The following is a 25,125-nucleotide window of genomic DNA, read 5'->3' as shown; positions in this document are numbered from 1 at the left end:
TTCCCCCTCGTTATGATTATCTTTATAAAGAAATTACTCTTTAAAACTATTTTACAGTGTTTTTGTTATTGAAAATGAATTATTCATTTACTAAGTATTGGAAATTTCTGTTGGTTATTGATATTTACAGAGTTACCATTGAGTTTTCGTTTAAGTTTGTGCCAATTTTGAATTTATGCTTTGGAAGTCAGCCAGATTTGTTTTTACAAAAATTAATATTGAATTGAACTAATAAATCAGTAGTACATACAGCTACAAGTTCAGTAATTGAAGTCATAGATATATGAAGAAATTAATAACAATATTCATAATCGTATGGTTTGAATGTAGTTATTCATTGCCTTTCAGACCTCTAACAATTTTAAAGAATATTGGTATACATTTTCAATGCATTTTACTGAAACACTGTTCATTTTGGATTTTGAGTTTTCCAGAGAGGTCTCTCGAGGAGTCTATAGAAATAAATTCCGATTTATTTTGTTCGGAATGTAGTCGGTGGACAGGTAGTCAATGACACTCTCGATTTCGGCCTTCTGCTGAATCTGCTGCAGCGAACGCAGCTCCTGTCGCACTCCAGGGCCAATGTAGTCGCGGGCGAGTATGTCATCGATTTTCTTGTTATCCCCACTGCCAAGGGCAGCCGCACCGCTGGATAGGGCCGTTATCTCGGAGGGGTGGAGGCCAATCCACCGTAGCGTAGGCGTGGCGAGGTCTCCCGATGTGAAGCTCATGGACTGCGACCCGAGGCGATAGACGAGCATTATCTCAATGCCGAACTGATCGGCGTCGACGAGTATGTAGGCCGGCAAGTGGCACTCTGTGGATAGCCGGTGAACGATGCGCCGCGTGCTGCAGTCCGGGTAGCCCTTGCCGGTCACCAGGATGCAGCGGCGACCGAAGGTGCCGAACAGATCGCGTGCCAGCAGGCTCTCGAAGACAGACTCCTTTTCGACGACCAGCGCAAAGTCCGCCTGGGTGACAATGCGTTCCACCTTCTCGGTGTCTGTGGTAGCCCCGCTATATACGCTGCAGTCCAAGACATCTCCGTTGGTCATGAGCATACGTATGTCGCCTGCAAGAGATCAAGAAAAGATCAGCATGAGCAGAGCGTATCGCCTAGCTACCACGACTCACCTGCCATTAGACACTTGGAGGCGGAGAGCACCCCCAAGCGAGTAGGCGACGTGTTCAGCATATGACAGACGTCCAGTCTGGCTGCGGCAATGTGCCGCTGCGTCCGTATCAGCTGGGGATCGCAGTAGTAGAGCCCCCGAACGGGGGCCGCCGTTCACCTGCTGCCGGTGAATCTTGGCCAGGATGTACACCACCAGACAGAAGCGATGGCGACTCCGTCGATTGGTTTACGACACTCGGCGATATCCGTTTCCGTTCCCAGAATCTCTCGATACCGGACCCATTCGGGGTACCATGAACGTGGCATCACCGTGGAGCACCAGGCTGGCCAAAAGTCGCACCACAATCCCCTCAACATCGCCGCTCATTTCCTGCTTTCAATGAACTTATCCTCAATGGTGGATCTTTAATCTTAGATATTATCTTGTTACCTTGCTTGTTACCTCGCTTAAAGATGAATTAAAATCTAAGGAACTTACACAAAATTGTTTCAAAGATGGCACTCAATTACTTTCCTTATTTACATTAAACTATTGTTTAATCTTAATATTAATAACTTTTTTCGATGGTTTACACTTGTATTCATATGTTAACTTTGATAAACTTGGCTCAAAACTGGTTTTCCTTGTTCTTTGCAGACTTTTCGTCTCTTCTTTTTGGAAATGGTACTTGTTTTTTTTTTGGATAAGTAAATGGATTTACAATCGCAACAGCTGTGTTTTTTTTCCTGGCCACGCCCCCGTATCTGAATACGGAGAATTTAAGGGTCAATCAATTATTTATCCCATCAATTCGGGTTTTTTTCAATAGCCGGAACAATGGTTGTGGGATAAGCAGGACGGGGTCGGGTCGGGTCGGGTCGTCACACGCCCACCCTATATACAGTGGCGCCGAAAAAAATAGCACCAGTAGGGACGACCGTCTTTATTCCTTCAAAACAAGACTACTGTCCAACATTTACTGGACTTTACTATAATATCATGTAGCTTTATGTGTCTCTTCTCTGAGAGAAGTGTACTTACTCTCTCAATTCTAACGGTTCTTATCACATTAGGCAATTTTGCGAAAGAGGAGCGAAATGGAGCACCAACAAAAATAGCACCAGTAACTGTTTTATGTAAAAGCTTATACTTTTCTGAGCTTCTTGATATTTTAAGTTCTTGACTGAATTAAAAATCGGTGGCTTTAGGTGATTGTGACAAGAAAGTTACAAAATTTAAGTAGTTATGGGTCTTGGAAAGCACTAAAGTGAAGAAAAAAGCCAAAGGATCATAACTTTCATTTCAGAAGGCAGGACCTGTGCTAAGGTGGGGCAAATTGTCGGTTGTTCAAAAGAAATGATTAGCAATGCTTTGAAATATGTTTCCAACAAGAAACACGTGGAAGAAAGGCCGCGATATTCCCATTTCTGGTAAAACTACTGGTTCGTGAGAGCAAGGTGGACCCATTTAAGTCGGCCACAGAGCTAAAGCAAGGATCTTACAAAATCGGCAAGTACCAGGAAAGTTAGATCTTGTTTACAAGAATGTAAAATTGGTACTCGTAGTCCGAGGAAAATTCCACTTCTCACGGGAAGGCATAGGGCAAAAAAATTTTGGTATGCAAAAGAGCTCTAAATTTGGGCCAAAGAAAATGGAGAAACATCCTGTGGTCCGACTAAAGGCAAAATTTATTTTTTGGTGTAAAAGGGTCTTGTTCTTGTGTGAAACGACTACCGAATGCAGAATACAACCCCCTGACTCACATGTAAATTAATTTGACATAGAAAAGCAAGAAAAATCGTATGGGCATGATTTTCGTACTAGGCAGGTGACCCAATACATGGCACAACCCCATTATGGATCAACTTGTCTATGTCAATATTTTCCAGCAGGAAAATGACGCAAAACGATCTAGAAAGAGAGCTCGAAAGTGGTTCGAGCACAATTCTCTTAGTGCAATGGATTGGCCTGTTCAGTCTCCAGACTTGAGCCCCATTGCTAATATTTTGGGTCAGATTAAAAAATATGTTGCTAGTGCGGAACCAAAGAGCAATAAAGATCTTTGGGGTATCCTGCATGATTCGTGGATCAATATCCCAAGGAAAAGATGCGAAAATTAGGTGAGCTTTAATGCCAATATGTTGAGCTGCTGTTGTTGCTGCCAAAGGCTTTACAACAAAACGCCAACCTTTAAATACAACTAAAGAACCATATTTTACAAAAAAATTTTGAAAGTTTCCTTGTATTTTATAGTTTTTTGATTTCTTTTTAAATTGGTGCTATTTTTGTTGGTGCCAAAATTTCTGATAAAATTCTTCTCTTTTCAAATATTTTCATTTGGAGTTTGCAAATTATACCAGTGCTCTGGGATACGATAAATTATACCTTAAAGTTTACATATTAGTCTTAACAACGTTCATTAGAACCATTGTTTAAGCTAAATCCGTCAATATAGAAACATTAGTCCCCTGGTGCTATTTTTTTCGGCGCAGCTGTAAATTGGTACATACATGTATATATATATCTGACGTACATACGTAAGCAAGTATATAGAAACGTCTGTAGATATAGTAGATATGTGCATATGTAAACTTACATTTCCCCAATGGGTTTCGTTTTGGGAACACTTATGCTTCGTAAGCGTTTATCGCGTAAATCATTGCGTGGAAACGTTCGAGTGGGTTATAAATAATTTAAGTACGGGAGCTTGTGGTCTAAAAATACAAGCACCGAAAATTCCCTTTCTGCCAAACAACTGTTTTTTAAAAATTAACGCAAAACACTCGCACCGCTCACACTCACGCACACGTACACGTACACAGAGATGGACACGGAGGGAGACACTTGTACATAAATTAATGTGAATTTCTTTCTTTATTCGGTCTTTCTTTTTTTCGTATGTGCAGAAAATTGTACTCGTTGTTACAGAGCACACACACACATACACTCACAAACACTCAGCAGCGCTTTTATAGCTGGGCGGAAGCGGGGGCGGTGTTGCTGGCGGACAAGGCGGGGGCTAGTACTGCCAACGAATGGGAAAGAAAAACTAATGAAACGGAATGGCAGCCCCTTAAAGTATTGATTTGCTGGCGCTGGCTGCTCCGACTCGCCATCCCATCCGTCCGACTGCGCGGAGCAGAGCGGCGCGGCGCTGAGCGGTGAGGCGCTCTCTTCTTATACTTACCAATAAAATTAAATTTCCGATCGGACCGAGGCAAAGAAGTGTTTAGGCGTTTGCTGCTTCTGCTCTCTTTTGGGGTTTCGGGGAGTCAGGCACAGTGCTTTATCAGCGCAGACTCTTTCCATCGATGTTATGTATTATTATTTAATTTTTCTCCTTTCTTTTCCTTTCCGATTTTCACGCACAAAGTGGTTTCGGTGGAAAGGCCGGCTTTTACCGAACAGAGTCGAAAGAGACGACAACGGACACACACAACGAAATGCAAATGCAATACATATCTTTCTCACTCGCTCACACACTCACTCGCTCGCTCGCAGCAGCAGTAGCGCTGGCTCTGGTTTTCAATCAGATTTTTCTTTCTATTTATTGCCTTTTGTTATTACGATATCACCGAGACGGTCTCCGAATTTTCACAAAATTACAGCGATTGACACCACTCTTGTTGGCCACGAATTTTCTTCTGCTCTGCCCTTCGTAGGCTATGTACATATGTACATATCCAAGATGATGTGATGGGTAACTTGATATTGGGAATTGGGTGACAGCTATTTTGTCAACTGCGCTAGGGGGCACAAGTGCTATTCGCCGATTGTCCGACACACACACAATTCTGTTAAATATTACTATTTTTTTTATAAGCACATTCAATTTGCCAGCAACAAATTATAGGTGTCAAACTATCGATGGCACTATCGATAGTATCGATGTTTTGGTGCTAGTTGCTACTATCGATGGTTTTGCTACTATTCATACTATTGAGTTCTTATCGGTCGCTTCCCCATCTCTACTTTGGTTTTGAAAAGTGCAGTGGTGTCAACCGAAAAACTTGAAGATCCCTTTATTCATTCGAAAACATAGCCAACTCATTGCGAAAGGTTCTGGGTGTTATTGTAACTGACAATGCGAGTTCGACAATGGTTAAGGCATGTCACATTCTTCAACGACACCTACACCTATGCCCACTGCTTAAATTTAGCGGTGCAAGACTGCTTGAGCCAAGAATGATTTGAAGTTAGGGCTTTTGAAAGTAGCACGATCGCATAAGTAGATCAATGTTCACATGTTGGCAGGCAGGTCTGTTTTTTTTCGCAAGAGAAATAAAAATAGGGCTTTTGATATTTTAAGATCGCTCAGCCTTGCCACCATCCCCGATGTACAAAATAAGGATTTCGGATTTCAAACCATCGATTTTTTGAATCATTCTATTCAAAACTATCTAGTGGCGAATTCAAGTTCTATTTTACATAATCCTCGTTTTTGATATTCCGACAAATATTACGAGCTAGATAAATCTCTCAGCCATGCTCACATAATTTTATACGATTAATGAATCAATTTTCTACTTGACTGGTTTATTTTAAATACTTGCTTTTAATGGGTTTTGTCTAAAAAAAAAGGTTTTAGCGAAATAGGTGAAACAAATAACACGTAAGGGAAATTGCTCAATTTTGATATTCTGTTGAGTAATGCTGGCTAACTAAAACCTTCAGCCCTGCCCACATAATTTTATCCTATAGATTAATAAATTTCCTACAAGATTAACTACTTTTAAGTACTCGCATGTATTGTATTTTGACTAAAACACTGTTTAAAAATTAATGTTGCCCGCAACATTGTGCATGGAATTGGAATTGTTGCCTACCGGTTCAAAGAGAACCGTAAACGATTCAAGTTCGGCCATCGATACTATCAACTGAATACGAGTAGGGCGCGGCAAAGAGAAATTGTTTGAAAGTGAATGAGTGACCAAGATATGAATGCAAATGTAAAAGATTAATGATAAATAAGTATACTTTCAACTCAATTTCGATGTCAAAATATATGGAACAGTATACCGTAAATAATGCAACCACCAATTAGGGATGGGATGAATTGATACAATACATCGATATATGCTGCGATGTGCTGATAATATATTTGTCGGTGATATTTTTGTGCGATTAGAGGAACTTATTCGTAGCTTATTTTGACCTTTTGCAGTGACCAGACGTGTTTTTGCTTTGCCCTCCGTTTTACTTAAACTGCCGGTGTTTTTTCCAAATTAACCCTCATTAAACTACCGAATCAACCTGCCATCATAAAATCTATCCTTCACCGCCAGTTAAGTTCTCCCTATCACCCAGGAATGGCAGCTCTTCGATTTACTTCGCGCCCACCTTTCATTTCGAATTAAAGAACAATAACGAATTTAGGTTTATATTAAATGCAAGTGGAACTAAGATCACATTTCGTCGACATACTTATAGAACATTTTCCCGTTTAATTGATGACCAGCCTGGTGTTCTTTGAGTTCAGAATATATTTCTTCTTGTACTTTTCGAACATCTTTTCCAGAGCCTCCATGACCTGGCCATGCACCTTGTCCACATAGGCGGCATCAGGCTGATCACTTTTCACCACATTGATGGGGGCGCCCACTGCGTAAATTCAATACATTAGTTCAAGCATTCCCCTACAATATACTCCCACATGATACTCACCAACTTGTACAATGCGACATCTATTTGGCAGGAAGCCAAAGGAATAGTTGAAGATTCCACGACCCACTGGAATCAGAGGTGATATGCCCGTAAGCTGTTTCACCGCAGTCTGCACTCGACGGACCAGGGAATTCGGGGGATTGGGCACCTGATCGAATATGTCCACCTCCCCAAAGGAAAACGTCGGAACGATCGGTGATCTGCATTAAAATGGAGGTAACATAGTTCCATATTTAAGCATGCACTTCCTACATTTACTCACCCCGTTCGTATAGCCATTTTGACGAATCCCTTGCGGTTCTTTAGGGTCACAATGTATTGCCCTGGATGTGAGTCCATGGCCTCTTGGGCGGCAATCTGTCGACATTCTTACCCGAGTATGCCGTGCGGAAAGCTAGCCAAGATATAGTTTTTGTTTGGTGGCAGCTCGGCTGTTTTCACCAGTTCCACGGGAAAGTAGTTGCGATAGTGCCGATACAGGCGATTAGAGCGGTTCAACAGCCAGCTAAGGGAGATTTTCAATGGGATTATTGTATCTTAAACGGCTGTTGTGGACGACACTTACCCATTTCCATCTATTACGGAGTTGTTTCGCTTGTGATCATAGAGTATGTAGACCAAGTAGACGAGTATCAAGCTGCGCAGAATCAGACCACCATAGATCTGAATGGAGTGACAATGATAGCTATGACAAAGAAAAAAAACATCTTTTGCCTTACCAGCGAAGCCACAATAATCGGAATGGCAGTTATTGACAGAATGAAGCACGTAAACGTGATCAGAAGCGTGACTAGGGTCTGCAGACGCCTGCGCGGCGGGACTTTGAGAGGAGCCCATTCAATTTTCATATTTTTCGCTACGGATCGGACCGACCACAATCAACACAATAAGCCTTTTCAACGGCACTCCAGCGACTGAATGAGAGTTCAGTGGCGACAAACGATTTCAATTGGACAATATGTACACACTCGAACTTATCCTTATCAGGGGGCGGTCGAATTCGGCGCCCCCAGCTGTTAACAAGTTAATAATAGATTAAAAACTTGTTAGCACTTACTCGGGTACTCGTCTCGGTCTGTCCTTCTTTCTAAATCCCATTAACTAAGCTAAGATTTTTGCCATCATTGGTGTATCCAACCCTTTAAAGAACCCCTTCCCTACCATTTGGTATACCAATCAATGCATACGATCTATTAACGTGAAAGGCGTCGTTTCGAAGTGGCTGCATTTTAATCATCGTCTGGCAAATTATATGTTTGGGGTTCAAAGTGGCCCCCCGATAAGAGTACGGGGCGATTGCGATTTCGATATGGGTTCGATATGGGCATGTCCGTTTTCGTCTTTATCATTCTCCCCCTCTCGACCTTTAGATTAGTATTCATCCCACTCCACGTCTTCAGTTTCATGCATTCTGTCAAATGTATGTTACGAGTTTTGGATATACACATGTAACATATGTACTCACGCTTTATATAAAAGTGGTGCTGTAATTACAACCTGTTTTCCAGTTTGCAATTTCACGGGGGCGCCACATAAAAGAAAATTGACTGAGAGTTTGGCACGTGGAAAAGTTTGTATAATTCAATCACGGTCATTCATGTTCTACGTTAATTATGCCAACGATTCGCTCATTTATTGACCTCGTGCCAAGAATTTTCTCGCATTCGACGAACAAACAGAACCGAAAACGCTGGCGCACAACTGCCAAATGCTGAATGTAGTGCACGATATGCGAGTCATTTATATACTGTATACTATACTAGTATACTATACAGAATTTGCGCTATAGGCTACAAAACACATGTAGGTATGCCAGAGCCATGTCAAAATCCAGCCGAGATATAGCTAACATAATAATTGTTGACTTTCGATAGGTATAGTTAGTTCAAGAATAAGTAAATATATATACATATGTAGGTAGGTATGTATTTATACTCGTAATAAATGCTTTTAAAGTAGATTGAAGATCACATTATTTCAAAGAAAACGAGGGGGAACGTTGTGAGTTGCTGCGGAGACCGCAACTCTACAGTTATACCCGATACTAAGTCAGTATGGCTCTCCTCCGGCAGCCGCCGCTAATATTAAACGACACGACAAGGAGTGCGTGCGAGAGAGACAGAAAATCAGTCTGAGCCTGACGTCGGGCGCTGCGTAGCCAGTGCAAATTGATTTGTTCCTTTTGGCTATAAAAATGATCTGATCTGATCCAGATTCAGCAATCTGATATATATGATCATTATCTATGATTCTGCGTTTTTAGTTTTCTCGTATCCTCAATATTGTGGATGCAACAGATTTTCGTCTTTTGTGGAGGCGGAAGGGGGTGGGGCGAAATTTTGAGATATACGTTTTATAGTGAGATCTAACAGGAGTGCGGATACCAAATTTGGTTACTCTACCCTTAATAGTCTCTGAGATTTGTGAATATCCCCAGATTTTCATCCTTTGCGGGGGCGGAAGGGGGTGTGGCGAAATTTTGAAACAAACTCGTCTCGGTCCGATATATTAGGAGTGTGGATACCAAATTTGGTTGCTCTAGCTTTTATAGTCTCTGAGATCTAGGCGCTAATGTTTTACTCTAAGCAAAGCCGGCTATGCTACGTGTGTGTTAGAGAGAGACAGGGCGAGAAAAAATTAAATTGTTTTCTTGATTCTGGCTATAATAATAATACGATCTGGTTGAGATTTTGCACTCTAAAAGATATAGTCATCTTCTACGATTCTGCGTTTTTAGTTTTCTCGTATCGTCGAAATTGTGGATGCCACAGATTTTCGTCCTTTGTGGGGGCGGAAGTGGGCGGGGCGAAGTTTTGAAATATTTTTGTAGCAGTGACATATCACAGAGGTCTGGATCCAAAACATCGTTGCTCTCGCTCTTATAGTCTTTGAGCACTAGGCGCTGAAGGGACGGACAGACGGACAGACGGACGGACGGACAGACGGACAGACAGACATGGCTCAATCGACTCGGCTGTTGATGCTGATCAAGAATATATATACTTTATGGGGTCGGAAACGATTCCTTTTGGACGTTACACACATCCACTTTTACCACAAATCTAATATACCCCAATACTCATTTTGAGTATCGGGTATAACGAGGGGGAACGTTGTGAGTTGCTGCGGAGACCGCAACTCTACGGTTATACCCGATACTAAGTCAGTATGGCTCTCCTCCGGCAGACGCCGCTAATATTAAACGACACGACAAAGAGTGCGTGAGAGAGAGACAGAAAATCAGTCTGAGCGTGACGTCGGGCGCTGCGTAGCCACTGCAAATTGATTTGTTCCTATTGGCTATAAAAATGATCTGATCTGATCCAGATACAGCAATCTGATAGATATGGTCATTATCTATGATTCTGCGTTTTTAGTTTTCTCGAATGTGCAATATTGTGGATGCAACAGATTTTCGTCCTTTGTGTGGGCGGAAGGGGGTGGGGCGAAATTTTGAGATACACGTTTTATAGTAAGATCTAACAGGAGTGCGGATACCAAATTTTGTTACTCTAGCCTTAAAAGTCTCTGAGATTTTTGAATATCCCCAGATTTTCGTCCTTTGCGGGGGCGGAAGGGGGGTGTGGCGAAATTTTGAAACAAACTCGTCTCGGTCCGATATATTAGGAGTGTGGATACCAAATTTGGTTGCTCTAGCTTTTGTAGTCTCTGAGATCTAGGCGCTAATGTTTTACTCTAAGCAAAGCCGCCTATGCTACGTGTGTGTTAGAGAGAGACAGGGCGAGAAAACTTGAAATTGTTTTCTTGATGCTGGCTATAATAATAATACAATTCAGATTCCGCAGTCTTAAAGATATGGTCATTCTCTACAATTCTACGTTTTTGGTTTTCTCATATCTTTAAAATTGTGGATGCCACAGATTTTCGTCCTTTGTGGGGGCGTAAGTGGGCGGGGCGAAGTTTTGAAATATTTTTGTAGCAGTGACATATCACAGAAGTCTGGATCCAAAACATCGTTGCTCTAGCTCTTATAGTCTTTGAGCACTAGGCGCTGAAGGGGACGGACAGACGGACAGACGGACGGACGGACACACAGACAGGGCTCAATCGACTCGGCTATTGATGCTGATCAAGAATATATATACTTTATGGGGTCGGAAACGATTCCTTCTGGACGTTACCCACATCCACTTTTACCACAAATCTAATATACCCCAATACTCATTTTGAGTATCGGGTATAAAAATCTATTGATGTTTCCAGTTTAATGTACTGATCGAATATCTTTTCCAGAGCCTCCATGACCTGGCCATGCACCTTGTCCACATAGGCGGCATCCGGTTGATCACTCTTTACCACATCGATGGGGGCGCCGACTGGAGGATTCAGATCATGGTTTAGGCCTTAAAAATCTTATTCTTGTATACATTTTACAGATACTCACCGACTTGAACGATGTGACGGCGCTGGGGAAGGAAGCCGAAGGTATAATTGAAGAAACCGCGACCGACTGGAATCAGCGGGGCAACGCCCGTCAGTTTCTTCACCACAGACTGTACGCGACGGAGTAGGGAGTCCGTCGGATTAGCCAACTGATCGAATATGTCCACCTCCCCAAAGGAAAATGAGGTCACAATCGATGAACTGCATCAGGAACAAGGTTACTGTCGTATTTAAACAATGTGCTACTTCCTTTATACACTTACCCTGTTCTTATGGCCATTTTGACGATTCCCTTGCGGCTCTTCAGGGTCAGTATATATTGGCCAGGATGCGAGTCCATGGCCTCTAGAGCGCCACCCACAAGTATGGCCAACGCATTGGATGTGAAGCCATCGCGATTGTCCGCATGCTTTGGGTCATTCGACTTAGTTAACATATGGATCAGGGCCTCTTTCGACACCGACACGAGCCCCCAGGCGCGCAGCACCTCCCGCATAAATGGCACAAGGAAGTGCTGATCTAAAGTGCCAACCTTGGGCCAAATCTGGGGGAACAGTTCCAGCCACTTGGAGATTTCCACTCCCATGTTGATCCCGATTCCAGTTCTATTGCGGGAAATCAGTAGCGAATCGATTTTAAAATATTTATAGATAAGATTGTCCCTGTCAAGCGCTCTTACCCCAGTATGCCGTGAGGCAGCTGGCTCTGCTGTCTTCACTAGTTCCACGGGAAAGTAGTTGCGATAGCTCCGATACAGGGTATTGGTTCGGTTTAGCATCCATCTATGGAGTATTAGTATTAGGAATATGTACTGTTTATCCGTTAGGATTATGGACTTGCCCATTGCTGTCAATGATGGAGTGGGTTCTCTTGTGGTCCAAATACATATAGACCAAGTAGATCAGTATCAAGCTGCGCAGAATGAGTCCAGCATAGATCTAGAGGATAGATCTACATATATACAATACTGACCCAAAGAGAGCTATGTATATGAAGGATTATCTCACCAGTGAACCGACAACAAACAAGTAAGTAGAAAACAAGAGCACGAAGAACGACATGGTGAAGAGTGCCGTGATCATGGTCTGCAAACGCCGGACCGGCGGAACTTTGAGAGGAGCCCATTTATTGGGCACTTGGGTTTGTTGAAATCAAATTATGTGGCGTCGATTGAGATTATTGAATCATGTTCAGGATAGATTTTGATGGGAACTACTTTAATATACATAGTTAAGATGCTACAAGTGGATTAGGGAACGTAATTTGATATACTTTTATAACTAAAATATATTAATAAAGAGCGAAACACCAGTGAATGTATGTAAAACATTTTGCTATTCCTATTTGCCAATTCAAATATCCAATGCCTGCAGATACATTTTCAGGCAAAGTGTGTTTTTTAATGGATGTAGGTATTTTAAATTTAGGCGGCACTCCTGCGTTCACTGAGCTGCATTTGCCTAGGAATCGATATCATAAAAATGTAGTTCGAAAAATCATTTATCGACTTTTTCGAAAACAGTTCGAATTAACAGATATTCGCCGTCCCAAAGAACTGTAATTTTATAAATAAAACATAAAAGAGGTTCCTCTGAAATCCCACTGTTCTATAATTGAAGTCTGATATACTGGTCATAGGCCATAGAAACACTGCCGGAACGAAAAAATAACATAACATGAAATAGTAAAAGGTAATGTATGCAATCAAGAGCAGAGATTCCTGGCACATTCCATCTATCTGCTTCTCCGCTGATTTGGGTGTGCGGGTGTACATATTCCGTTGCTCTATGGCGTCGATCAGTTGCCCAATCCCCCGTCATCGAAGAGAAACGTTCGAATTTTGCATTTCATTTTAAATGCATGGGACAGACATCGAAGCAGCACAAAACAAAATAGAATAAAATGTATTCCATTCTGCTATCCACCGCCTTTATCATTCGTTTTCGCTGCTCCCGCTGCTTCACTGCCGTCTCACTCTCGCGACTTCACTCTAGCTGGATAATCGGTGTGCGGCGGTTGAGATTTCGCCAATAATTAATTCCTTTATCAATTATAGATTGGGCAGAGTAATCCAGCATTAACTGAAGGGCCGCACGGCAATGGATTGATGTGCCAAAGTGCATAATAAAAAGTGCAATAACCGTTGCGTGAACTGCACGGAAAGAAAGCCCATTAAGCAGCTCGAAGAAAAAAATTGTATATTTTGCATACATATACGTATACATTGTACAAAAAGAACTGAAGAAATCGAACAGGAATAACAAAATGATGATTTTCTATGTCAAATACGTGTTTCTCTTTTGGCTGACGATTGGCAGCAACCGAGGAGAACTGCTGCTGATGAGCCAGATCTCAGAGGACAAGACGCTCCTCACGGTGTCCGCCTGCACCCAGCGCTGTCTGGAAGAAACAAAAGTGAGCTGCCCCAGGGGATTACTGAAACGCTAATCTATTCAACGACCTGGATGTCTTTTTGCAGAACTTTCTTGAGTGCTTCAAGATCTGCAGGGAGAACGAGGCCAGCGACTATGCACCCGCAACGGTGCGCAGAATCCAGGAGAACTACCAGCTGAAGATGGTATGTCGCACAGAGTCGATGCTGGCCTTCCGCATAGATTGAGTGCAGCACAGCAGGTTGGAGCTGGGCCAGACACCAAACGCCACGTACACCATCAAAGTGAATGCTGTCAGTGAGGACATTGTGGAGTCAAAGCTCTTTCTGGTGAGTGGAAGACGTATTAGCGTTCTTTGCTCAACGAATGCTCAGATGACAACTTCCTGGTCCTGCACTCACTGGAAGCCTACACTGAGCACAACATTACCGCTCTGGCTGTGCACAGCGATGGCAGCTACTCCGTGATAGCCAACGAAAAAACATTTGGCACCCTGAGGCGTGGCTATCAGCCCAGCAAGATGGGTGCCGTGAAGCTGCTTGGATTTGTACAGCCCCAGGAAGATGGGAAACATATTGCCGCCGAGATAGAGTGGCAGCCCTCTGCAGGTGGGTGCTTTTTATTGTCTCATCCGCCGCGTCACAATTGTTTGCTTCTCCAGACCGCAACTGTTTCTTCGATCTGGTGTATTATTCAACAGAAAGCGTGACAATGGATCACCCTATGCAATTGGAGTTTCGCGATGCAAGTAGCAGGATTGTAGGCGAATCATATGCCTATGGCCCCATAATCACCATAACCTGCCATCCACAGCCGCGTCGACTGTACAGACACACCATCGACAGCCTGAAGTTCGGGGAGCAGTACATGGTGGGCGTGCGGACAGTGAACTACTTAAACATGCTGGAGAGCGACCTGAAGTGGTTGGTGGTGCAGGCTCCAAATTGTCTGGACTGGCATCACTTCAACTACACGCTCTGCGGTAAGCATACCAATCCTAAGAAGTCGGTTATTATATCCCACTTATCCTATCCTCCGACAGCACCAACCAACCGTCAAATCTATCCGTGACACAGGAGCAGTATTTAGATAACACACTGGCACTGAAAGTCAGCTGGCAGCGGCCCAGCCACCTGCCCGATTACTACACACTTCACATCCTCGACCTGCACCTGGAAAGCCAAGAGGCGAACTTCACTTTGGACGGGAATGCGAGCTACTGCTTCATTCCCATGATTAAGGTGCTGGGATCCAGCTTTGAGGTGCACTTGGTGGCCCATACGGCGGGCGGCAGGAATGCCTCTGGAGTGTTGCTGGACAAGGCGCCTCGCGACGAGTGGCTGAAGGGTGAGGAGTATTCAGGTCAAGTCGCAATCGTATAACTGATGGGATAACTTCATTTTGATAGAGGGAAATCTGATCAAGCTCATGGTATTTGTCATTGTCCCCGTCTTCTGCATCATCATTCTGTGCTCACTGACGTTCTGCAAGCGCAATCGTCAGGACGCCCAGGCCATGGACATGGAGTCGAAGGAGAAGGCCAATCAGAACAACTTCCATCTCTCACTGATAGACAGTATCGGACTGTTGGTCACTCTCTCGGCCAACGAGAGCTTTGACTTTGTTGATGACCTGGAGGTGGAGCCGCATACCGTGCTCCTGCTGGATGTGCTGGGCGAGGGTGCCTTTGGCCTGGTGCGTCGCGGCGTGTACAAGAAGCGACAGGTGGCCGTCAAGCTGCTGAAAGGTGAGAAAGGGTGCTGCCCTGAGCTCCTTTCCAGCCGAGAAATGATGTGCCTATCTTCCTGACAGATGAGCCCAACGAGGAGGATGTGTATGCGTTCAAGTGTGAGATCCAGATGCTTAAGGCGGTGGGCAAGCATCCCAACATCGTGGGCATCGTGGGCTCAACTGTTCCATGCTGTCAACAGTGGAGGAGGAGTCCGACGCAGATCAGACGCGCACCAGCAACCGCGTGGAGACCTACTCTCTCGCAAGATTCACCAATGCAGCAGACAACAAGTCCTACGGACTCGATGACATTGAAAACATTGGAAGTAGCATGACCCTGCCACCACTTTCGGAAGAGTCGAAGATCCAGCAAGTCGATCCAGAGAAAGGGGAAGGGACAGAGACTAAGCGAACCTTCGAAAACAAGGAATACTTTGATTCGCGAGCAGACCCTAAGCTAAGTCCCCAACGAGCGCCACTCAAGTACGCGGATTTGTTGGATATCGCCCAGCAGGTCGCCGTCGGCATGGTGAGGGATTAGAACAGATTTCTATTGGTGATCAAGTGGCGCTCAAAATATCCTATCTCTTGCATTTCAGGAGTTCCTGGCGCAGAACAAAGTGGTCCACCGCGACCTGGCAGCACGCAATGTGTTGATCTCCCTGTGTTGTGTTGACCGTAGCATCAAGATAGCCGACTTTGGGTGAGTGTCCTTGAGGCGTAGTGTTCCCTTCTCGAAGTCCTAGGCCCTCTCTCTTGCAGGCTCAGTCGCGATGTTTACCACGAGAACGTCTATCGCAAGAGCGGAGTCAGCGGAAAGTTGCCCATCAAGTGGCTGGCCCTGGAGTCACTCACCCATCAGGTGTACACCAGTCAGAGCGATGTGTAAGCAGCCTTTAACAGCAGATCGTTTACTTTTCCGCTGATTCCTTACTTCTTTCAGTTGGTCCTTTGGTGTGATGCTCTATGAGATTATGACCCTCGGCGGAATGCCCTATCCATCTGTATCGCCCGGCGACCTGCTCCAGATGCTGCGCCAGGGCCACCGCATGAAGCGGCCGGAGGGCTGCACACACGAAATGTATGTCTGACTAAACTCTATTGAATCTCCACTGCCAACTGGCTTTTGTCCACTTCTCTAGGTTCGGTCTGATGAAGAGCTGCTGGAGCTCGATACCCTCCCACAGACCCACATTCACTGGTCTCAAAGAGCGTCTGGGCGGGATGATTCTGGCCACCAACGAAATGCCGCTTCGCCTGCAGAAGCAAGCAGAAGCCAAGTCCAAGTCAAAGGCAGAAACACAGCCCGAGCCAGAGGCATGTGGCATCCTGCACAGTAGCAAAGGGGTGCAGGAGCAGGAGCTGCCCAAGGATGAAGAGACTTACTTGGAGCCTTTGAACTAGTGGGATAACATCAGACGAAATGAAGTTCATTAAGTACGAAAATTTAATGTGCAATATGATATGATATGAATCAAATGCAGGCAACGCTGAGAAGCAGCTACGAGTAGATTACCTCTTATTTGAAATAAACATTGAAATCAGATTCAAGAGAACCTGAGGCTCCAATCATTGCTGTGCCATTTCTGTCATCAGCTTTGCGGGCAAGTGCTCCTCGCAGCTAAATCAATTCTAATCATTCCCAAAACTTTTGATTCGATTCTTCAATGGTGTGTAGATATAATTGTTTGGGCCACTTTGGACATTGCTCGTTCAGCTCGTGAATGCTATCAAAATTTTAAAAATATCAGTACAAAAACCCCTTCAGACCTCTGCTTAATTCTAATATCAAGATCCTTCACGATGTGCAACTTCTGCAGCCAGCAAGAGAGCCCCTGTCCGTCGATTCCCTACGCCTGTCCGAACTGTCCGGTACGGGAAATCACCAGGAGTTGTTCGCTGCAGCGGAGGATCATCTGCCGTGACCATCTACTGCCGGACAAGAACAGGCCATACCCAAACCAGTGGGATACGATGCCCGAGAAATGGCTGGAGCTGAACCGCAAGCTGATCGCCACGATGGCCGAGAAGATGCATCGCTCAACGCAGGCCATCCACTACATGCTGCTGCGCCTGCTTCACGCCAACTACGCCGGTGTCTTGCAGATCGTTCGAAGGCGTCGGGCGTACAAGGTTCCGATAAGTGGCTACCCGGACGCCCTTTTCTCCAACTTCTCTCTGTTCAACGATCTGGGGTATATCTCCATTCCAATGGCTCCGGAGGCTGTCGGGAAGCTGATGCGGATGATGCAGGACTATGTGTCCCAAATGCAGCTGCTGAACCGCCAGTATAAGTGGTTCAGAAACGGCCAGGACAAGGGCGACCTGGTGGGCCTGCTGGGGAAGCAGGACGAGCTTCTGAAGCTGCTTCGTGTCATGTTTAGAGACAGCGACTCGACGTTCATAAAGGATATGCTCACGACGCTGCTCTATCTGGATCTGTTCGTTGTTTTCGGCAAGTGGACGGTGGATAGAAAGCGCTCCAACATGATAAGGGGTATCTCAGACCTGTACGCTGGCGTAGCGGGCTCAAAAGCCCAGAACCCGACTCGTTCTCCATTGAAAGTTACTGCAGAAAAGATGGCAAATCCCCCAATTTGCTCGGCATATAAAACAGCAGACCCGGAGACCAGGACCATGGTAGTAAAACCCAAGCCACAACGAGCTCCTTAAGATCTTCAACGAATATTTGGAAACCATGAAGGCTCCGTCGGAAGACTTTATTCTGCCGTTCGGCAAAGCTCGTCTGACCCAAGTTCACGAAAGTCGCAGCAACAAGACCACCCACCGAAGAAGCGTAGAGTAATCAAGAGAGGCGCCTGCTGGCGATGGCGGCTGCCCCAAACTTTTGCTACGTTTTGTGGTAGCTGCTGTTGCCATCGGCTGCCTCCTGTAGAAATGCAGTTTGTACAGTTTTGTGGTTGTCCCATCATAATTTAGCTCAAATTTGAAATAAACTTGTGGTCGAACGTTGATCTGCCTTTGAAACGAGCTTAACATAAAGCAGATGTATAGTCCTAGATCAAATATTACATACCCCTTTGAAAATTCTCGTGACATTCTGGGAACAGTCGTTTTTAATGCACAAAAAGGTGTACAAAGACAATGCTATAGTGAAGCAAGCAACTAGATATCTAGTTCTATAGTTTTCCCCACCCATACGCCCCAACAAAATTCTCATAATTCATTTAATATCTATATAATCATCACACCAGAAAGAACCCACAGAGGACCTCCGACTCCAGCTAAACATCAGGATTGTAGAAAGAAAGACGTACGTATATGTACTTATAAACATGTAGAGTTAAGGTATAATATAAGTGTAGATCGTTGAATGGGAGAGGATCCATGGCTGCCAAAGGATTCCCATTCCTTATTTGGACTGCGTGAGGCAACAGGTCTCGGGCCTAATTTCGCTTAAATCCCAGGCCGAGTATATTCCGTGCCTGTGTGGAGGAGAATGAAGTTGAAGAGTGAGTGAGCGTCGGAGATCGCGGAGGTCGGCGGGTTCGTCACCGTTATGAAGGCCGAGTTGAAGGAACGTTGAAACGTGTGCGTCATGCCCTCGGTCTGGGAGAGTGCCATTTGCAGCTGAACGGCCTCGTCCATGCGGTTCTTGAGGAACTCCCACGTCTGGACGTTGCCAGCGGAGGTGTCCTGCAGCAAGTACAGTTCGGTCATCTTCATGATGGTCGCCAAGCCAATGCTCCGCGTGTACCAGCCAAACTGCAAGGATAATCAGTCAATCAAATCTCTTGGGATCACGATTACTCGCGCCAACTCACGTCCACGGATCGATCGCCCGAGTAGTAGCAGATGTCGTCCACCAGGGTGAGCACCTGGGCCAGCGCTGTCGACGCGTGCTGCGGTTGTGCTATCAGTGACATCGCCTGCGGCCATTGAGCCTTGTACGGGGCAATCTTCTCCATACGCTGACGCACCGCCTGCACCAGGAAGTCGAGCGGATTCTCGACCTCCTGCTGGCCCTTGCTCGTCTTCTCCTTCAAGCTCTGCACCAGCTGCGCGTTGCACCTGCCGTTGAAGTGGGAGACGAGGGCAAAGCCACCTTCCGGGAACATGCCATGGACCACGCTGGGGTAGCCGCACTGCTCGGCCCCGAGGACAATGGCCTGCCTTTTCCAGCCGTGCTGTGGCACATGCTCCAGGGCCGCATCGAGTATCTTGTCGCGTATGGCATCCACCTTGGCCTGCTTAGCGGTCTGCTCGGCAGACTCATGGTGCTTGCCCCCTGCTCCTCCTGCTCCCCCACTACCGGCCTCATTTTGTGTGGCTTTTGCTGCGCCAAGCTGGTGCTGGCGGTAGTCTTGTCCGTGGCATCTTTGGCATAGCCGCGCGCCAGAGATGCAGGCGCCAGGGGCAGCTGTCTGTGCAGGGAGGCCAGGTGACAGGTTTGTGCATCTGAAAATAGAAGAAGCCACACACAGGCAGGCATGAGCCCCGAATTAAAGTCATGGACAGGACGGGCAGAGACAGAGCCAGCCTCTGTGGCCAATTGATTAGCACACTCAGTAGCTCCATTTGCCATTTGCCGGCCAATTATCGCCCCGGAGATCCCCCAACACACCACACAGTTCGCTTGTTCGTTTCAGTTTCGGTTTCTAATCTGTTTACACATACAATTACTTTACGCTATCATTTCGCTTTCGTTATGGACACAAATGTATAAAGCTAAGAGCCTAAACGGGTTCTGGGGCTGGGGCCGGGGTCGGCGGAGGAGTTTGCGCTGGTGGGCGGTCTGCTCGATTACCTCGTTGGCGCGCACATAAATCGACAGGAGCCATTCCAGGCTGGTGATGGAGCTTGTTAGCACGTCGAGCTGTCCTTCGTCGGCAATGCCGCTGTTGGTGATGTTTACGGCCAGCATTTGCAGCTGCTTCTTCATGAGGGCGTCGTCCGAGGCACTTTGGCCGTTCTCCACGCGCTCCTTGTACGCCTTGTAGTGGGCCATCGAGAAGTCCAGGGCCGTGCCCAGGGGCACCAGCAGACGCTTTTCGATCTCTGGCAGAATGTCACAGAATCCGGTGACGTTGCCCCTGTCGCTCAAGGCAAAGTACCGCAAGATGTTGATGGCGTTGCAGATCCGATCGGCGTGCAGCAGCAAATCCGACTTAACGTCGTTAGGCAGCACGCAGACGCACAGCATCAGCATTTCCCTGAAATGCTTGCCGCGGAATTCGGATGGCATCGCGACGCCGCTCCTTATGTGGGCCATCAGGGCCTTGTCCACTAGGTCCTTGAACATGGCACTTAGGTAGCCCATCAGGCCGTCGTGCTGTAGCGTCTCCAGCAGGTTCTTAAGGATCAGGCACTTTCTCTGGTCATCGAACGCTAGTATGTAATGCCGGAGCACGTGCAGTCCCAGCTGACGCAATCCCAACTGCGGCGAGTAGCCGACAATCTTGCAGAGCTCATCGCAGAATCGCTTATGGACGTCCAGCTGTAGCGAGGAATGGGGCACCGATGCGCCGCCGCGGTTGATCAGCATGTGCTCGAAGAGGCGCAGGCCGCAGTGCTGCAGCGGTGGCTCCGGCTGCCGGAGCAGCTCAATCACCAGATAGAGGCTCGACTCGAACAGGAAGAGCGGCGAATAAATCTTGGGTGTTGTTAACGGCAACAAGTCGCGCATGAAGAGTGCGTGGTAGTACATGGCCAGGGCATGCAGGGGCATCATATCCTCGATGAGGAACACGTTCTGGCCAGTCATCTTTTGCGGCGTTCAGTTTGCGCTCCCAGCGGGCGCGCTTCTCCACCAGGGCCAGCAGATAGAAGGGGTCGCCGCCCGGAGCCTCGAACAGGCCGACGGTGATGTAGTGGGCCAGTAGATCCTCCACCTGCTTTTCCTGCTCCACGAGGCGGCCCGCAGCCTCGTTGTAGCCCTCGCTCAGATATTCCGGCAGCGGCAGATCCTTCAGGCGCGTGAACACGCTCTGCAGACACCACATCACCGCCTGAGGCTTGTCCTGGCCCTGGCGCACAAGGATTACCTGCAAAGCGCGCATGTATGCCGCGAAGACCGCGTGGCTTCTGCTCTCCTCGATCTTCTCCATTAGATCCATCATAATCTCCTGCACCGGCGCGTGCTCGGCGAGCAGTTTCAGCAGCTCGTTGGCGCAATCGAAGAGTTCCGGCTCCCGACCATTAACCTCGTCCACCAGGTTGACCACGCAAATATCGTTGTATATGTCCATGGCAATGAGCGGCATGTGCTGTATGTTCCTGGACGCCTCGTTCGGGCTCTGGAAGAGCATTCTGACGCCGTCGTATGCCTTCTCCAGCAGAAGCTGCTTGATAAGCCTCAGCAGGTTAGCTGCCGCGGCATTTGCCTCGATAGCCGGCTCCATGTCCACGTTTAATTTTCACAAAGTTCACACGATTTTTTTAGAGGAATATTGACAAATTTTACTACACAAATCTCTAAAAAACTATGACCCGGCGGCATTGGCATTCGACATTCGCCCCCTCACACTACTCGATCGTAAACAGCTGTTCACCGCTTCTCTTTCGTAATGGCCGAGAACTGCGAATTGAATGGCGCGAAATGTTGCTTTGGATGTGATAACAGGCGTGCGGCTAGGAACGGATTACTTACGAAGGGGCAGCAGGAGCTTCTGTAAACGAAATAGTTTCTGCAAACAGCGCACGTTTGCCATTTTAGCGCTTTGAAAATGTCAGAATGACTGGAAACAGTTTATTCGGTGGGGGAGTGTTCTAAACCACTATTTTGTATACTGCATTAGTGTGACTACGGTATATTTGTGGCGTTAAGACGGTATATTTTACACGGTATGGCCACTAACCATACAGTATATAGATGTGCCAGTTCATACAACGAAAGCGTCACACACTGGCTAGCGCGTTCAGTACCCCAGAGTGACGTCATCATGAGAGAGAGAGCGCAGAGAGAACATCTTTGCATGTGTTATTACACACGCAATATGTTTCGACAAAAATATGTGATTGTATGCTTTTTCAGATTTTTTGAACTCTCTCAGGTCTGGTTCTGTTTTGCCACCAGCATGTTTTAGTGTATGGGTGCACATGCATTCTCACGTACTTTGCGTGTGTGTGTTTAGTATTGCTGGCCGCTAGTGTAGAAATGGAATCGTAATCGAATAGAAACAGCGAAAACACTTCTGTTCTTTCTTTGGGTTGTATTCGGAATGAATTCAATTTATTCTTCATAAACTTATTTAGCCTAAAGTACATAATGTTCTTGGTTGAGTTCTGTCGCTAAGGGCAGCGGCAGAACGGGATCATGTAGCATGCCATATGTATGTGTATATTTATGTTTGTAAGAATGTATGTACATATATGCACAAGGCATATACATACATTGGAATGATCATTTGTCCACTTGGAATATATTGCCGACACTGCAGTTCTCACGCTGCAGGCCAGTCCACATATAAGGGACTGATCGTATTACGGCTCTTGAGTGTGGCTATGTTACGTAAACATTGCGACAAAATGTCTTTATGTTTATGAGCGTGATACTCTACATTAACTTTGGGCATATGACCACTTAACATATTGTATACACTACAATACGGTGAGCATATGCTTATTTGGCATACAACATACTACACCTCCCTTTTTAGAGAAATAACGTAATATAATTATGTTATCTATTTTTTTTTTTTTTTTTTTTAATCCTTTTGTTTTTTGATATCTTGTATGTTGATTATTTCTTTTTTTTCTTTTTTTTATATATATAATTAAATATGCGACACTTCAGTTTACGTTTTAAAAAAGGTTTTATTCTTCACTTAAACTTTAGCGTACATTGATTAGTTATTTCCCCGACGATGACTGAGGTCTGAAGTCTTGAACGGAAATAACTTTGGTTGAATTCCCCGACGGTGTCGCGATTGACGTTTGTCTTGAACAGAACTGAGTTGGCTTCTTAGATGCAGACTATTTATATTATGATGCTCGGTTTGGGATTCGGATTTGGATTCGGAGGCGTTGGCTTCGACTTCGGCTTCGGAGATGGAGTACGTGACTCGATCGATATGTGGGAAAGGCGGCTTTTGATGAAAGGCTTCCGCTGCGTATGATCGGTGTTGCATTACTTGGGGGTGGCTGAGAATAGGGCCTCTGATTGGTCAGCTAGGATGGTGTGATTCTTGAGAATCGATTCGTAATTGATCTCTGAAGAGTGGCGTGATTCTGGTGCGGCTGGATTCTAGTGCGGCTGGATTCTAGGGCGGCATCTTTTGTTTTATGTTCAACTTCCAGTTTAGGGTGTTTGTTTACATTGCCTGCAATCGGCTGCGCGTGGTCCATTTCGAGCGTGAGATTGTTTATGAGGGTTCGAAGCTGAGGGTGTCGTATTGTTTATAGTATTGTGGGTGCAGGGTAATAGACATAGACAAGGGTATGCGGAGCATGGACTATAGATATGTCACTCCCCCATTGTTAGATTTAAGCCTGTCCTCAGGCGATTATCCTTGGATATAGTTCGGGTGCGTCTAAAACTGTGCCTGCTGGGGATTCCTCGTCTTCGTCTGAAGGTGTTTCTATGTGCGGGTCGGTTTTAGGCTTATTGCTTTTACTTAGATTAAACAATTTGTAGCTTAATCCTATTATGATTATGACAAATAGTAGTATTAAGCTTACATGTAATACATTATTTAATCGCGTATTTTCTATTACGATTTCTTTGGTTTGCAAATAAGACAATGGTTTAATTTTTGTTACGTTATTGTTGATGTAGATGCTTTGTGCAAATTCTGGTATGGAGTTGGATATTAAGAATTCGTTTAACTGTACACTGCAATTTTTATTAATGCGTTACCTTCTACTTTATTTCTTGGTTTAGGCAATCTTGGTTTAATATGGTTTTTGGTAATTTCCAAGTTAACAATATGTTGGGTTCTATGAAACTTATTTGAAAGTTTTGGTGTGCTTTGGTGTATGGACATTTTGTTTCTACTTGTTTGACTATTCCTGAAATACATTCGTCATTTATTTTTCGTTTTGATTCTTTTTCATATACCTCGTTTTCTAGAACGTAATAATTGTTTTGCGTTAGGTCAGTGAGGATGTTATTATCTTCATCTGGATATGGGACAATTTTAAGTATAGGAATATTTCTGATCTCTCGTGGGATGTTGGAAATTATTAGTATTTCGTTAGTGTCTGTTTTCAACCAGGTAGATGTTTTGATATTTAATAATTTCTCTGAATCGATGTGTTTCAGGTAATCCTGCCTCAATAATTTTGGATTAAAGATCCCTAATCTTGTTAGCTGCATGCCTAATTCAATATCCTCTATGTACTCTGTAAAATGTTGAAGGTTAAATATTAATATCTCTAGTTGCTTATTTCTATCATTATCCTTGCTTAATTTATTGACAACTTCTATGCCAGAATTTACTGCTTGGATTACTAAGTTTAATTCGTTAGCTTGAACACTGTGGCTAGTCAGATTGTTTATTTTCCCTTCTAATTCGACTTTATCATCTTGATCTAATGTTGCAAATAGATATTTATATACTGTGCCTACTGCATTTATAAGGCCTCTTTTGTTTCTTTTGGCTATTTTGATGCCGTTGAATTCACGTTGCAATTTCTCGACTAAATATTGAACTTGGATTTCGTTATTAAATTGGGTTGCCTGTTCTAGTAAACTCTGATATGTTTCATCTGTTCTTGTTATATTAATTGTTAGATAATGGTATTCATAATTAATGGGTATGTTAATGGTATTTGTTTTGAATATGAGATATCCATTCCTTGAGTTGATGGGATCTATCTCTATATTTTGTCCGGAAGACTGTAGGACGGTGAACATT

General features: G+C 45.0%; 7 protein-coding genes and 1 pseudogene across 7 annotated transcripts in view; 2 read left to right on the top strand and 6 right to left on the bottom strand.

Moving 5' to 3' along the window:
• Window positions 1–4,923, bottom strand: part of LOC108158650 (MAP/microtubule affinity-regulating kinase 3) — an 83,952-nt gene extending 79,029 nt beyond the window's left edge. The window contains exon 1 of the mRNA XM_033394531.1: window positions 4,303–4,923. The gene's annotated coding sequence lies outside the window, so the exon portion shown is untranslated. The remainder of the gene's footprint in view (window positions 1–4,302) is intronic.
• Window positions 18–3,705, bottom strand: LOC108158659 (meiotic recombination protein W68). The gene is given in 3 exon segments (XM_017291156.2): window positions 18–1,072; window positions 1,135–1,280; window positions 1,282–3,705. Coding segments are annotated over 3 exon segments (987 nt in total). The 5' UTR covers window positions 1,503–3,705; the 3' UTR covers window positions 18–452.
• A 1,558-nt stretch (window positions 4,924–6,481) lies between the features above and the next one.
• LOC117190967 (diacylglycerol O-acyltransferase 2-like) lies at window positions 6,482–8,467 on the bottom strand. Its single transcript, XM_033395955.1, is given in 6 exon segments — window positions 6,482–6,716; window positions 6,780–6,979; window positions 7,042–7,284; window positions 7,345–7,442; window positions 7,499–7,792; window positions 8,245–8,467. Coding segments are annotated over 5 exon segments (828 nt in total). The 5' UTR covers window positions 7,628–7,792; window positions 8,245–8,467; the 3' UTR covers window positions 6,482–6,558.
• Window positions 8,151–11,783, bottom strand: LOC117191418 (diacylglycerol O-acyltransferase 2-like). Its single transcript, XM_033396291.1, has 4 exons — window positions 11,447–11,783; window positions 11,185–11,384; window positions 11,014–11,116; window positions 8,151–8,190 (listed from the first exon to the last, which is right to left on the bottom strand). The coding sequence occupies exons 1-4, from the start codon at window positions 11,767–11,769 to the stop codon at window positions 8,151–8,153; spliced, it is 666 nt and encodes a 221-aa protein (XP_033252182.1). The 5' UTR covers window positions 11,770–11,783.
• A 1,604-nt stretch (window positions 11,784–13,387) lies between these two features.
• On the top strand, window positions 13,388–16,876 carry LOC117190966 (annotated as a pseudogene).
• A 234-nt stretch (window positions 16,877–17,110) lies between these two features.
• Window positions 17,111–17,980, top strand: LOC117191417. Its single transcript, XM_033396290.1, has one exon. The coding sequence runs from the start codon at window positions 17,111–17,113 to the stop codon at window positions 17,978–17,980; it is 870 nt and encodes a 289-aa protein (XP_033252181.1).
• A 585-nt stretch (window positions 17,981–18,565) lies between these two features.
• On the bottom strand, window positions 18,566–19,769 carry LOC117191067 (ubiquinone biosynthesis protein COQ9, mitochondrial-like). Its single transcript, XM_033396033.1, has 3 exons — window positions 19,093–19,769; window positions 18,824–19,033; window positions 18,566–18,753 (listed from the first exon to the last, which is right to left on the bottom strand). The coding sequence occupies exons 1-3, from the start codon at window positions 19,384–19,386 to the stop codon at window positions 18,715–18,717; spliced, it is 543 nt and encodes a 180-aa protein (XP_033251924.1). The 5' UTR covers window positions 19,387–19,769; the 3' UTR covers window positions 18,566–18,714.
• Window positions 19,770–19,907: 138 nt separating this feature from the next.
• LOC108160002 lies at window positions 19,908–22,034 on the bottom strand. Its single transcript, XM_017293726.2, is given in 3 exon segments — window positions 19,908–21,033; window positions 21,035–21,845; window positions 21,918–22,034. Coding segments are annotated over 2 exon segments (1,716 nt in total). The 5' UTR covers window positions 21,670–21,845; window positions 21,918–22,034; the 3' UTR covers window positions 19,908–19,952.
• Between the last annotated feature and the right edge of the window lie 3,091 nt (window positions 22,035–25,125).

The sequence above is a fragment of the Drosophila miranda genome (assembly GCF_003369915.1).
Source record: "Drosophila miranda strain MSH22 chromosome Y unlocalized genomic scaffold, D.miranda_PacBio2.1 Contig_Y1_pilon, whole genome shotgun sequence".
Taxonomy (NCBI): domain Eukaryota; kingdom Metazoa; phylum Arthropoda; class Insecta; order Diptera; family Drosophilidae; genus Drosophila; species Drosophila miranda.
The sequence above is the reverse complement of the archived record's forward strand: the minus strand, read 5'-3'. Positions and strand labels throughout refer to the sequence as shown.